The sequence below is a fragment of the Rhododendron vialii genome, chromosome 8a (genome assembly GCF_030253575.1).
Source record: "Rhododendron vialii isolate Sample 1 chromosome 8a, ASM3025357v1".
Taxonomy (NCBI): Eukaryota; Viridiplantae; Streptophyta; class Magnoliopsida; order Ericales; family Ericaceae; genus Rhododendron; species Rhododendron vialii.
The window spans coordinates 6679601-6693769 of record NC_080564.1 but is presented as its reverse complement, the minus strand read 5'-3'; the positions used below and the strand labels follow the sequence as shown (position 1 = coordinate 6693769).

Sequence of the window (14169 nt, the reverse complement as noted above, 5' to 3'; positions counted from 1 at the left end):
AAAATAGAATAGATTAAGTTGAACGGATGGCAAAAAAAAAAAGAAAAGTGAACACAACATTCACAAGAGGTGAGACCCATGATCATTTACAGGTGTTTTTTGTTTTTGTTTTTTATATCAAATGATCATTTACAGTTAACACCCATATTAATGTTTTGTCACTTTCTTGAATTGATGGGTTTCCATCACAAGCAACTCAAATCTCTATTATTTTCCACATCCACAAGTAATTGGGTGATCGTTTTCACAAAAATGGAAAATAATGCACGATCAAGATCAGCATATCTAATTCAAACAAGTACTCTAGGCTAGCTGCCAGTTTTCTTTTCGAAGCAAAACATTATCTACAAAAGCTTTTGTATAATTTGTGTAATCTCTGCATCAACACAGCTATCATGCCAATTGATCCTGATCATCTTGTTTTTTCTTTTTACAGCGAATTTTTTTTTTTATCAGTTACAAAGATTTAAGGAGCCATAGCAAAATGGCATCACATTTGATCGTTTTTTTTTATGACCGGATATCCGCGCTAGCTTGCGCACATCTCGACTAATTTCGGGACAATGAAGGTAACGATCGGGCATAACCGGCCCCCCAGTAGTCCCAAGGTTTGGAATGTTTGGTCTCTGTGGGAATGGTACCTGTGACATCACGGAGGAGCATTTATTGCTTTCTCACAACCACTTGACCAAACCCCTTGGGGTTCACATTTGATCAGTTGGTGATTAGTTTAGGGACAAGCTCAAAAACTTAGGTTTCTAAGCTGGGGCGAAGCTATGTTGGGGCTCAGGGGGCCCCGGCCCCAGCTACCCGAGCGTCCAAGTTTAAAAATTTTTATTTTGTACATACCTGATTTTGAATATTACAGATAATTATTCGTGTATAGCTACTTATAATTTTAATTTTGGTTCGATTTGATTTAAAAACCAGTTATTTTACATTTTCATATCTTAATTTCTTTCATAAATAAAAAAATAAACACGTGACAGTTTAATTAGCCTAAAGAATCATTTTAATGTACAAATATAGTGAATCGAAAAGGAAAAACCTTATGATATAATAAATATATGTTCTGATAAAAAAAAACTTTTAAGCCGGCCCTCCCGAGTCAAGATATTGGCTCCGCCATTGTTTCTAACTGCTACTTTAAAACAAGGAACACCACCTAGCTAGTGGGGTTGGTTCATTACTTTCCGTCTTAAGGGAGAGGTCTTAAGTTTGAGTCTTCATCAAGTAGGAGCTCGACTCCCGTTGCAACTACTAACTTGGTAAGTCGGTAACCCCTAATACTGTATGACCAAAAAAAAAAAAAAGAGTGCAACTTTAAATTAACAAAAGCTAATCTTATCAAAATGCTCATTAAAGAGGGTGATTGATTGAGTAGTTAATCAATCAATCTGCTCTTCCTCACCTTTCTTTTCATGCATTGATCAGAGTCATATATCCACGCAAAATAATTACTAGAGACTTAATTTGATTATTGATTTATCTAGAGATATGGATTCATAGAGGGATTAATTTCATCATGCAACTACGTTTTGTTTTCCCTTCATAGAGGAATTGAGTTAATAAGGAAAAATATAAAATTAATTTAATCAGATAGATTTGGTCTTTCAGATGACGGTTTGATCACCACTCTATTTTGTTTCGATATTTTTACACGAAGATTTTTAGAATAGTTCTTGCTTGTTTACATGAAGGCTTTTTTTTTTCTTTTCCTCTTCATAATTAGGGACAGACTTAACCTTAGGCAGCCACTAGATTAAGTATTTGTGGCCTTCCTAGGTCTGTATTATCGTTTTATTAGTATTTGCTACGCTATGTTGTGGACTTTTCTCGTTTAGTTGTACTCCCTCCGTCCCAATTTACTTGTCCCAGTTCTATTCTAACTGGATTAAAAAACTAATTATATCTTTAAATTGGTAATGAATTTTATATCCAATATGGATCTTGTTTGATAGATCTCGATTTGTTCTATAATACAATGTTTTCAAAATCACCTAAAACATTATAAATTACAAGATATAATCAATTGAAAAGTGGCACGAACTCCAAAAAGTGACAACTAAATTGGGACGGAGGGAGTATGAAATTTCCGAGGTACCAAAAATAAAAAAAAAACACCTAGGCCTGCCATTGCTACTTGCATTTATTGCTAAGCATGTAGGGTCATAGTAGGTATTTAACTTTACTATATTCACAGGGACGGAGCCAGAAATTTCATTACGCAGGAGTGACCATGTATGCGAGAAAAAAATATAAATACACATGCATAATAATGTAAATACATTAAAACTCAAAATAACATAAATGCATAAAATTGGTTTAACTAATGTGATCGATTTTGATGTATGTGTCTTATTTTTTTTTTTTTTCATTCACCACAATTGAACGAATTCAGTACATGGGCTTCCATGTTACTTGATTTTACCAGTCAAAAAACAAAGAATTAGAAGTTTAGAACAACAATTGGGGAAAGACATACTTACAACTTAGATTTCACTAAAATTACTTAATTAGGGTTTTCAAAATCTCTTCTCCTCCGTTGCTATTTTCTTGAAATTGCCTTTGAAGTCTTAACAATTGGAGATGTTTGTGCCGAGAGGGGGTGGTGTGACATTGAGATTTTAGGGAAAAAAAACTGTAAAACACTAAACCCATCTAAGGTGGAAGTTTATTACTTGAATATTCATAATATTAACCCTCTAGTTTTATGTTTTGTTATATTTTAACTCTTAGCATTTAGTAATTAATGTTGGTATCATTGTATTTCAAATGTTACTATTATATTTTTTTTTTCAAAATTCTATACAGGAGCGAGCCTATATACTTTCATATGAATTATTATTTTTTACATATAATAATAATGTTTCTTTTTTTCTTCTTGCAGGGGCGACCGCCCCTACTGATCTCTCCCTGGCTCCATCCCTGTATATTCATGAGCCAAATTAGTAATCAATTGAGCAAATGAGAACGGAGGAAATATATATGTAATCTCACCCCATAGGATTTGATCACATCCTGAGATATAGGATGTGTGGAAATATGTACTCGATCGCGTCCGTACTGAAGCACTAGTAAACGTCGAACTTCTAGGGTTTGCGGCATTATATCTCCGATACATACCATCCTCAAATCTCCCGAACAAACAAGCCCTTGAATGATAGGGGGTATCGGTGCACATGGAAATGGTACCTCATATATATGTGTTTGCAAATATGTATATAGTCAAACTAAAGACCATATCAACGGTCTATACATTTTCGTCAATTTTTTGTAAACTGTTGAAGGTTTTCAGTCTGTTTATCTATTCTATCAAATGTTCTGATATTTTTTCCTAATCGGTGGGAAAGATATAATCAATATTTTTCCCTCTTATGCAAAGATTTGTTGGCGTGACTCCTACCCAACCAACCACTAAAATTGAGATCTCAATTCCATCTACGAAAGGCCGAATTTAGCTAGGGATGCAAACGATCCGAACCGAGTTTTGTCGAGCTCGAGCTCGGCTCATTTACTTACCAAGCGAAAAACTCGTGATCGAGCAGACGAGCTGAGCTTAGTCATTTATTAAACGAGCCTCTTTAAAAGAACCGAAAACTCGGGTTCGAGCTCGTAGACGAGCCGAGCTAAAGGTTAACGAGCCGAAAACTGAGTGTTAACAAGCCGAGCCAAGCTTTCGAGCTACTCGGTTCATTTGCAGCCCCCAGGCCAAAATATGGATCCTATGTTTTGGATTTCAAGGGCGCTTGATTATGTTCTATGGAGCTACCTACTACATTCCGATAATCATTAACTGCAAGAATTTCTAGGAGGTATGATGTTTACTACTATTTCAAAATTAATTACCATATCTCTCTACTTTCTATAGAGTGGTGTAACATCTAATAGTCGATGGGTACTTCTATGCATTGCTTTTGTCATGTGAATACGCTGTGCGAGTTGACGTTATCTTTAGGCTCCGAGAATATTCGAGGTATACATAAGCACTAAGCACACCGCGTTATAAAAAAAAAATAGTAAAATAAATTGGTGAAAAATATCATTCTTTCACCGCGCATAATTAAGTACTAACTTAGGGATGGTAATAGATAGATTTGAGGGTTGTAGGGACCTAATTAAAGAAAAGTGTGATTGTGTTTATGAGGAGGAGAGTGAAAGCCCCCACAGTGCTTCTCACCAACCGAACCCCATGTCTTAGGCAAAAGATTGCTTTGGGACCTATGTAATTTAAAGGATCTTAGGCTTCCAAATTACTCCATTTCCCCCCTCTCTCTTTAATTTGAATAATGGAATTGACGTAACAAATCACCGAAAAGGGTCTCACTCACTGATCCAAGTAATTAATCATGAAGATTAATTTGGAAATGCTTGCTTACTTAGTTTGAGAAAAAACTGGGTGTTGATTGATGCCAAACGTTCCTGTCGAACAGGGTACTTGGCCTTCTGTCTTGAATCATGCAAAACATTCAGTGTATGGTCCACTTTGACAGACTTTTCTTCTCAATAGATTAATTGAGTATTGGACCACAGAATATTTACCAAATTTGACTGATAATCAAGAGTTCAAAAATGTCGGTCGTTTTTATTTTCTTACACGAATATAGTACTGTTATATTTAAGATCATGAAACAACTTTTGGTGTTTTACTGAAAAACGAGTTTGGGAATTTCTTTTGGATAGGAAGCCCTATGGCGGGCATCTCCTGCACCAAAAGCAGCATTGTTCGGCACCACTCCAAAAGCAAAAGATTTGAGAGTTGTTGTTCAGGCACTCATTAGCGGTAAAATCACGAGAGTGTAAACTCTAACTATAGCCTCTGCTACTTTGTACTCTAATGAAAATTGGAGTGTTATAGCCCAATTATAGCTACCTTGTATAAATAATTGGAGTGTTAGCCCAATTATAGCTACCTTATACTCTAATGCAAAGAACTTCGTTTCAACCCTTACTAGCTAAAACTTCGTTTCAACCCTTACTAGCTAAAACTGACACTTTTATTCTACCTACCAAGTTTTAATCTTTTTAATCACTCATTGAGGTCTTAGTCACAAATTTAAGAATGTAAGTGTAACGATCTTCAAATTGTAAATAGTTTCTTCATTGAGCTTATAAACTAGTTGAGTCCACTTTGAAGCCCACCAACCGAGGGAGCTGTTCTGCATATTTAAACAAGTTGAGGATCTTTCGCAAATTTGAACAAATTTAGGAGGCCTTTCTAACAAACTTTAAATAGTTTAGGATCTTCCACGAATTTGAACAAATTTAGGAGGCCCTTTCAACAAACTTTATAAACACTGCCATCTTTTTCCATTTACAAAGGCTTAGTAACATCTTATTCCCCTAAATTATCATATCTTTTCAAATTTTCTACTAAAATTTAAAACTTAACACCTCACTCCCTGAAACTATCCAAACTTCCCAACTTTGGCCTTTAGTAGTATCAAGCCGTATATAAAATAGTCATCCAAGAGCCCAAAATAGTCTTCAAATGGTTTTTTCTCTCCCAAAATATGAGTAGAATGACTAGAATAATAAGCATATCTAGCAAGATTAAAGACAAGACTTTTTGTTTGACTTGCGTTCTTCTACTCACCCATATCCATCAACTTCCCTCGATTTTATCCCCCAAAACGAACCTAATAGACACATATTTCTTTAATTTTGGGAGGGTACTTCGAGTAGTGGGTAGTAGGTACCTCGTAGGATCTTGACCTGCCTACTTGGGTTTTGTATGGTTATCCAGGACAAAGTACTCCAAGGTGTGTGTAAGGGTTGTGATTGCTTGCGAGAAACAATTTCCCTTCAAGTCGGTTTGGTGGAATTGGACACACTTGCTCGAATTCGGGTTACTGCTACAAGGGATTAACACCTCTCTATACCCTTGCATCATCAAAATCATTATGGTAGTTTAAGGTAATCCAGTAAAGGACTTTGTATTCTTAAAGAATATAATAAGGAATATGCTAAAATCCGCCCAAATGGGTAGGATAATAGATAAAAAGGTGCATTGATATCCGAGAAATGTATATTGATATTTGTGAAAGTGTATTAATATCCGTGAAATATGCATTGATATCCGAACTTGTTTGAAAGTATGTGTATATTATCCTTCGCCTAGTGGGCGGAGGTTAGCAAAACCGATATAATAATTTGAAAAATGTGATAGTTCAAGGGGCAAGATGTAATTACGCCTTAATCGTATATCCAAAAAAAAAACAAATCATTAATCTCATCCGTTGACGGGTTCCACAGCGGCCGTTAGATCTAGGGCATTACACACTGTAAGACCATATATATACCGCCTCTCGCTCCTAACTAACCCTTTTGCTGCCGCCTCATCTGAGAGAGAGAGAGAGAGAGCTGCAAGCACAGAAAGATGGTTCAGAGGCTCACGTATCGGAAACGGCACAGTTATGCCACCAAATCCAACCAGAACAGGGTCGTCAAAACCCCTGGTACTCTTCCAAAACCCTAATTTTTGGTTTTGTTTTTCTTAACGTATATGCATTTCATTATGTATGTATCTAGTACTCCAATTTCATATTTCTGATTCATCTTATTTTGTTGCGTTGAATGCTTTTATTGTATTGATCGGTATTTGTCTGTTCAGACAATTGTGATAATGATCGTAGTAGATTACTCAAATGAGCTAATTTTCTTGGTGGAATTTAGGAGGGAAGTTGGTATATCAGAGCACTAAGAAGAGAGCCAGTGGACCCAAGTGTCCTGTTACTGGAAAGAGAATCCAAGGGGTATGTATTTTTCTGCATTTCATTATTTAGACGATTATGAGTGCATCTTCATACTGATTTTTCTAGTATTTTGTTTGTTTCTTGTATTTGATTGGGCAACTGTTAAATCCTTCTATAATTTGTGGGAGTCCTGTTATTCAATAGATGATTTGTCTTTATGATATTATCTATATTTTCCGGAGAGGACAATGTTGGGGTGTCGCCTATTTGGCTATTTGTGCGTTCCTTGAATGTAGTCTTGCTTATGATTTCTGCGTAAGGTTCCCAAATTCACAATGCTAGAATTCTGTGTAATTCAAGGATTGCAAAACTAGAAGAAACTGGTCATTTCCTTCTGAAGTTGGGGGTGCATGTGCCTACCATCTTAGATTCACTGATGACATTTCTACTTTCTCCATCATGCTTCAGCTTTCCCCCTTAGTTAAACTACCTTTTTGAAATATCTCCATTTGTTTGGTTGCGTATTGAACAAATTAGTGCGTTGAAAGGTTTTGTTTTGAGCAATGTTCTAAATATCTAGTCGGGCAGAAAAGGGGCGCCTAGGGGCTGAGTCGGCTGACTAGTCAGCCTCCTAGCGCCCGGCAGGGACTAAGCACTGACTAGTCGGCTGCCTAATCTAGACGTTGATCGAATCATGTAATGTGTACAGTATGCACCAGTGTGCGGAAAGGTTAAACTCAGGTTCCAGTAAAAAAAAAAAATTGATTGGGGATTCAAGAGTTACTTAACTGTATTGTTGCAACTAAAGGATGTCTGAAGAGATCCAGTAATTTAGATGCATGTACATATTTAGAAACTGATACATTGTATTGCTTTGGGTATGTTTGGTAACACTGCCAATTTGCCATGTCTTATTTTCTGGTTATTGTGAACAAGTTTTCATTTTTTATTTAAGAAAACAGAAATATAAAACATGTTTGTGTCACCTTATTTTTACAAAAAGCAAAAAGAGGAGGAAGATGGCATTAACATGCCTCATTGTTACTGTTGCTTCTTCCTTCCTAGTTGCTCTAATGCTGTCACAACATCCCCTATCCTACTCTCCCTCCTCATATATGTACTACTCAAAACATTCCCAATTCTACTCTCCTCATCTCTCGACCTGCAAATCTCCTTGGCACCTTATAGGTTTTGTAGCTGCTGGAGTGAGAGAGAGATAGGGAGGGAGGGATGTCACGTTTAATCCCTTTAATATGTGATGATAAAGTTGCTGAGATTTGAACTCAGGCCCAGCTGGGGGAGGTGAGTGCCCCGGCACTGATCACATGTGGCTTTCGTGAAATTGCAGCCGGTTTTAGACTTGAAAATAATGAAAGCTACATTTTCCACCTCCTTCATTGTCAACAATTTCGAAAGTCATTTGCACTTTTTGAACATGAAAATAGGCAACCAAACATACGTTTGTTTCTAATTTTGGAAATTGTGAAGAAAAGCAGAAAACTGAAAATGAAATAGCTACCACAGCTACCCTTATGTTTCATTTTTATTGTAAATGGTTGATGGTTCTGTGTCCGTAAAAGTTCCGAGTGAAGGGAGTGGAGCTTTGTTTCCACAGAACTTTGTGGGTTTGTTGCGCTGGCCGCTGTGTGAGTAAACTCATTAGCTGGATGTAGATATGTGATAGCTAATGGAATACTGTATTTTTTTCTGGTACTCTAAATCTAAGTTATAGTAACTTGCCATTCAAGAACTCTAATCTAACTTGTCATTGTTACTTTGACTTCATATTAAGCTTAGTTACTTTCTGACCATGTTTTACCACGGTATTGGGTTTTTAGGATTGTTCTTGACATTTGAATGAGGCTGCATTTACATGCATTGTCAATTTTTTATGGTTTATCAATGGATGAGGGTTCTTTTTGTGTACTAAATTTCCTGAGCCAGTTTCCTTGTAATTAGATTCTCTTTTGTAGCAGCAAAAGTATTTGTTTGTACTTGTTTATTTTTTTTGTCACTTCTTTTGTAAACCTTCAGTGTTCTTGTGTTGTGATGAACTGAACTGGTTCACTCTGGAAAATATAGCCTTTTTTCCTCCTTGACTTCTAAAATCTTGTTTTTTTGGCCACATGTAGATTCTCTTATTGTGGATTAAGATACTATATAGGCACTCAGTTATACAATTTCCTAAATGAATGGACATGCACTGGCAGTACAAGTAAAGATGTTATAACTTCTTTTAAACAATGCTATTTGTTTGCAGATTCCTCACTTGAGACCTGCTGAATACAAGAGATCTAGATTGTCCAGGAACCGCAGAACTGTTAACCGTGCCTACGGTGGTGTTTTGTCTGGAAGTGCTGTTAGGGAGAGGTAACTCACTGGACTTGCATCAATGATGGGCTTCTTCCTTGTCCAATTTGCACTACTCAGCATTCTTGGGTAAAGTTAAGTGCTTGGGTAAAAGTCAATTGGTTTTCTAAACGTGTTATGCCCTTCTGGTTTGTGGTAGGATCATCCGTGCATTCTTGATTGAAGAGCAAAAGATTGTGAAGAAGGTTCTGAAGATCCAGAAGGCAAAGGAGAAGCAAGTCAAGAGCTGATAACTTTTTCAGGGTATAGATAATGCTTAGAAGAAGTTTCAAATGCGATAACGACAATGATGAAGAGACGTGGAAAAGTTTTTGTTTAGGTGCCCCAAAATTCTGAAAGGGTGGCATGTACTTTAAGTTTATTCAAGACTTGTTGGGAGACTCTTAAGTTTGTCGACAAATCGATCTCTTGATGTTTTGTTTTCTGTAATCCTCATCTTTTTGACAATGCATTCTTCTGGTATCTTGCAGTTCCATTTTGTTTTATTAGTGGATTTTCTTGAGTTGATTTAGTTTTTGATCTCGTGTTCATTCGCTTGAGTTGGGACTAACCGGTGCTGAAAACTGGGTTTGATCAGTTCTCCCCCCTTGAAAGATCCCAGAAGATGGGATATTCTTGATTGCATGTTGATATTCTTTAGATGAAAATATTTAGATCTGGGACTTTTGATTTCGGGGTGTAGAATTTGGCTTATAGTAACCTCATCATTTGTTTGGCTTTCATAGTAGGTTAGTAACACAATTTCCAGATATACAATCATACTGCCTGCGGGATTGAATTTTCAAGGGCAATTTGAGTAATCATCTATCATTTCTCTTCTGGAAATTGACTTGAACATGGTGATAAGAGACCAAACGGTTGATCAAGAGGATAATGGTGTTCTATTTTCGCAAGTGAGTGGTGAGACCGTGAGATTGGCTTTCCAAAATTAGTCGAGATGTCAGATGTGGGTAAAACCGTGAGATTGGCTTTTCAAAATTAGTCGAGATGTCAGATGTGGGTAAAATTTGTCCGGACGCTGAAAGGAAAACAGAATGGTTCCATCAATAACGCATATGGGGTGATTTCTGTTCGGGGTGAAATTTTTAAATTTTTATGACTAATTCCGATTGGAGTTGAGTTCGGTTCGGTTTGGGATGGGATCGGTCTGGTTGGGGATTTCGGTCTGCCAGAAATATAAAATATCTATTTAATTTAAAGTATATATATGTAACATATATATAAAAATATACTTGATCGGTTCGGTGAAAATTCCAGGAAACTAAGACCGAACCGATTTTGGTTCGGTTCGGTTCAGTCTGGTCTGAAAAAATTCTGCCATCACCCCAACCCGAAAACTGAACAGATCGATCTGTTTTTTCGGTCCATCGAGTTTAAACCGAACCGATCGGTCTGTTTTTTCGGTCCATCGAGTTTTGTAACACCCCTAATATGTACCCTACCTATATTCGGGAAAGCGAAGACATAACAATTATTGGAATAAGCTAAAAGAAAAATATTGTGTCAAGAATGGGATTCGAACCCATGCCCTTTCGGACCAGTACCTGAAACTGGCGCCTTAGACCAACTCGGCCATCTTGACTTCATGACGAAGAGTAGAAAACATAGGACTATAACGCTAAAAAGTTCTTGGTTCAACCGAACCCGCCGTAGAGAAGAAGATTACAAAAAGGTTTGCGCACAACCAAAACTTGCACGTGTTCAAGCTACTTATAGAAATGAGAAATTTTTCGGTGTCGGGTGGGTATATCCCACGTGGTATCCGCTTGGCATACTTGGGCCGTTCAATTCACTTTTAGATGGCTCGGATTGAAATCATCTCCCTCCTCTCACCCCCAACACTTTCTCTTTTCTTTTTCTATCTCCAAACAATGCCATTAAAAAGATGCATTGTTTTCGTTTAAAAATTTTACTAATGTTTTTCACAACTTAAAAGTACTCATTGATATCTATTAATTGGTCAAAAAAATTTGATTTTTTTTACACAAAAATGCATCTTTTAAAGGTCTAGATATGCGGGCCGAATATATATTTAGGGACAGAGGAGGTAGCTTCTAACGGGTCCACACAAATTGTAAGCTTTGTAAACAAAAGGAGGAGGCGGCGTCTGCGGCGGCACGAGCTCAAGTTGGTGCGGCATGTCATCTCGAGAGTTGCTCTTCTTCCCAAACCTTGCCTCTTTTCTTGGCCTCTGCACCCACCTTCATGAGTATGAGTATGATTGATGGGTCCAGGTACGGGTCCGGCGTTTGGTTCCATGCGGCTTTTTATTTTGTTTTTAGTTTGTTGTTTCTTGTATTTCTTGACCGATAGTGTCCTTTGTTGTAGTTGTATTATTTTTCGTTTTTAATATAACTAGGATGATCTTACTCTTCAAAAAAAAAAAGAGAAGGAACTTGTAGCAGTCATAATGATAAATAACCGTTGGACATGTTCATTACTTAACAAACATATGCATATTTATGAACGTGTTGGCAATATAGCTAAAACAAATATCACAATAAATGTTACAGCAACGAGCAATTGATAAGACGGTTATATGTCGGAGATGTGTAAGCAAAATGTTGACGATTAACTGCCATTGTTGTTCCACTATTAACGAAGCTTTCTATAGAGACTGGTCGATAAAACCTAATGAACAATTGCCTCATTTGTTGTTGCAAAAATATTTACGTAGCCAAATTTGGGTGTTTTCAATCACCGACACAACAAAAAATTGAGAATGTTTCCAAACGAGAAAAACCCAAAAGGATTGAAATATTCCATATGTTTCAACCACCTCCATGCACCACGGCCACCACCACAATTGCCACAAAACCGAATGATAATTTTTTCAATAAAAGAAATCGTAAATTACTGAGAATTTTCTTAGTTCTGATAAACTTTACACCAAAACCATGACAATCCCATAAGATTGGCGATTCTTTCAAGTAGAGGTGGTGGCTTTGAAGTAGTGATGAATCTTCAACCTATGAACATGAAATTCTTACATTACCGATTAGAGAATGTTTTCAACGCGTTGTGGTGGCAATGGAAGTCGTAGTTGTAATGTAGTGGCGGTAGAATATTCTCAATCTTGGCCTTTTGGGTATTCTCGATTGAAAACATTCTCAACATATTACTGTGTCAATAGTTTAAAACAACCAAATTTGGCTATGTAAATATTTAAGCCTTGCTTTGAATGAATTTCGATGATGAAACGATTTTCTGTACGCTTTGATGAAGTGTGGATGCACTATGTACTTTGTTAAACACTTAAGCAATGATGAAGAAATAGTTAAGAAAAAGAAAATTTGAGCACCCAATGAAACTTAGGATGTGTTTTAGTTTTAGTGGCTCCAACGGTTCTTATAGTGGTAAGCTTTTTATCCATTTTTTATGAACGAAACCTAAATACTTTTATACTAGGATTCAACAATCTTTTACTGTAATACTACTTTTAAAACCCTAGTTATTTATATAAAATAGGTCTTGATCCGATTTAAAACGAGAAAGATGCAAGCATTTTATCAAAATGTTATGATTCATAGAGAAAAGAGTAGACTTTGAAACGCAACGACAAAACCAAACGTTAACATATGCTGCAAAAACAGCATTTCATGAAGATTCACCACAAAGCTCAAATGCAGTTGCCAAACCAATCTTTTGACCGAAACGCGAACATATAAACATCAACGTACGTTGGTCAATCCAGTTGCCAATCCATTCTTCTGCTTTCTGTATCAGTATCGGCAATAATAACCACAAACAAGTTCTAGCCGTTTATTCGATCAAAAGAATATTCTGCTACCTATTCTCCTAGCAGGAACGCATCCCTGCTAGGAGAAATGTTTAAGATTCTGGGAAAAATGTTTAAGATTCTGGGCTCTTTCGAGGGTTGATCTAGAGTTCTTATTGGTTGTTGCTGATTCTTTTTGACAGGAATTTGAGATTTGCTGGTTTGTATGGCTATAGGACACCCCTCCCCTCCAATATATTCTTCCACTGCAGAGCAGAACTAGTAGTCGTTGAAAATGGAGAACGGCGCTAAAACAAATTCTTTAGTCTTGCGGCATAATGGATATATAATCTCGAAGCACTCGAAAAATGTACCTGCTGCATGGAGTAGTAGTACTCTTGCATCACGAATGTCTGTCATTGGAAATTTTCAATTCGACTTGCCAGACAACACCATTGGAACCTCGAGAAATATGAGGTCCCCTAGATTCTTCCCATATTCGCCTGTAACTTTTCCGAGAATCCTCTGCCAAGAACATGAAAGTAAGATGTGACATAACTGTTCAAGTAGGCAGGGCTAACTACCGGGGCAAAACACTGTTGGCACTAGGCACATGAATTACACGAAAGAGAAACTACAGCGTTTGGCTACAGAAAATGCTACTAGCAGATTTGAAATTTCATTTGAACATAGAGTCTTATGATTCATAGAAGCAAAAGTAGCTTTGATCAATGTGCTCACTATGCTTAAAATACCAGAAGTACAAGTTGTAAAATCATCAACTTTCATCGCACAGTCCGTACTATCTTGCTATGACGGAAGCAATCCCCAAAAAGTACACATGATTTACGCGGTTTGGTTCAATAGCCGACAATATAAACGCGAAAGATGAGGATCCCAGAAAGAGCCCCACTATATATGCGGAAGTCCAACTCAACACACCGGTAAACACAACCCAATTTGACAAAATGCATAGGACGCAGCGTTGGAGTCCGGACCAGCTTCTGCATTTTACAATTTGGATCAGCAAAAATCTGCTTCTTATCCCTAGGGAGCCATAGCATTACGGTACTTTCGAAATATTACGACATTCAGACGAGGTTCAATGCTCTTAATCAATTCAAAGACACAAACATCGTTCAACTTGAACCCCTACCATATCTCTGCAAAGACTGCAATGCATACTTACAGAATTGGAACCTTATGTTGTCAAATGTTAAAGGCTTCGTGTAATTTTGCATCTCCATCAACTCGAACCCCAAACCTCACCCTTAAAACCAGGGGCGAAGTTCCTTCATTGATTATTTGCACCACTAGAATCTCTTGGTCCTTAATCATCTTAAATCCCCTAAGCAATCCTCACAGCACTGCTTCAAGGTTTGAGCA

At 37.1% G+C, this 14169-nt stretch overlaps 1 protein-coding gene and 1 non-coding gene across 2 annotated transcripts; one reads left to right on the top strand and one right to left on the bottom strand.

Moving 5' to 3' along the window:
• Nucleotides 1-6279: 6279 nt before the first annotated feature.
• LOC131335085 (large ribosomal subunit protein eL34-like) lies at nt 6280-9550 on the top strand. The gene is made up of 4 exons (XM_058370277.1): nt 6280-6458; nt 6676-6755; nt 8956-9065; nt 9205-9550. The coding sequence occupies exons 1-4, from the start codon at nt 6380-6382 to the stop codon at nt 9293-9295; spliced, it is 360 nt and encodes a 119-aa protein (XP_058226260.1). The 5' UTR covers nt 6280-6379; the 3' UTR covers nt 9296-9550.
• A 1016-nt stretch (nt 9551-10566) lies between these two features.
• Nucleotides 10567-10647, bottom strand: TRNAL-CAG (transfer RNA leucine (anticodon CAG)). The gene has a single exon. It is a non-coding gene; the product is annotated as a tRNA-Leu (tRNA).
• Between the last annotated feature and the right edge of the window lie 3522 nt (nt 10648-14169).

Bases quoted from the DNA above. Each gene is read 5' to 3' on its own strand.
- LOC131335085 (XM_058370277.1), top strand. From the start codon at position 6,380: ATGGTTCAGAGGCTCACGTATCGGAAACGGCACAGTTATGCCACCAAA. The intron at 6,459-6,675 runs GTACTCTTCCAA...GGTGGAATTTAG, and splicing joins CAGGGTCGTCAAAACCCCTG to GAGGGAAGTTGGTATATCAG. The intron at 9,066-9,204 runs GTAACTCACTGG...GGTTTGTGGTAG, and splicing joins GGAAGTGCTGTTAGGGAGAG to GATCATCCGTGCATTCTTGA.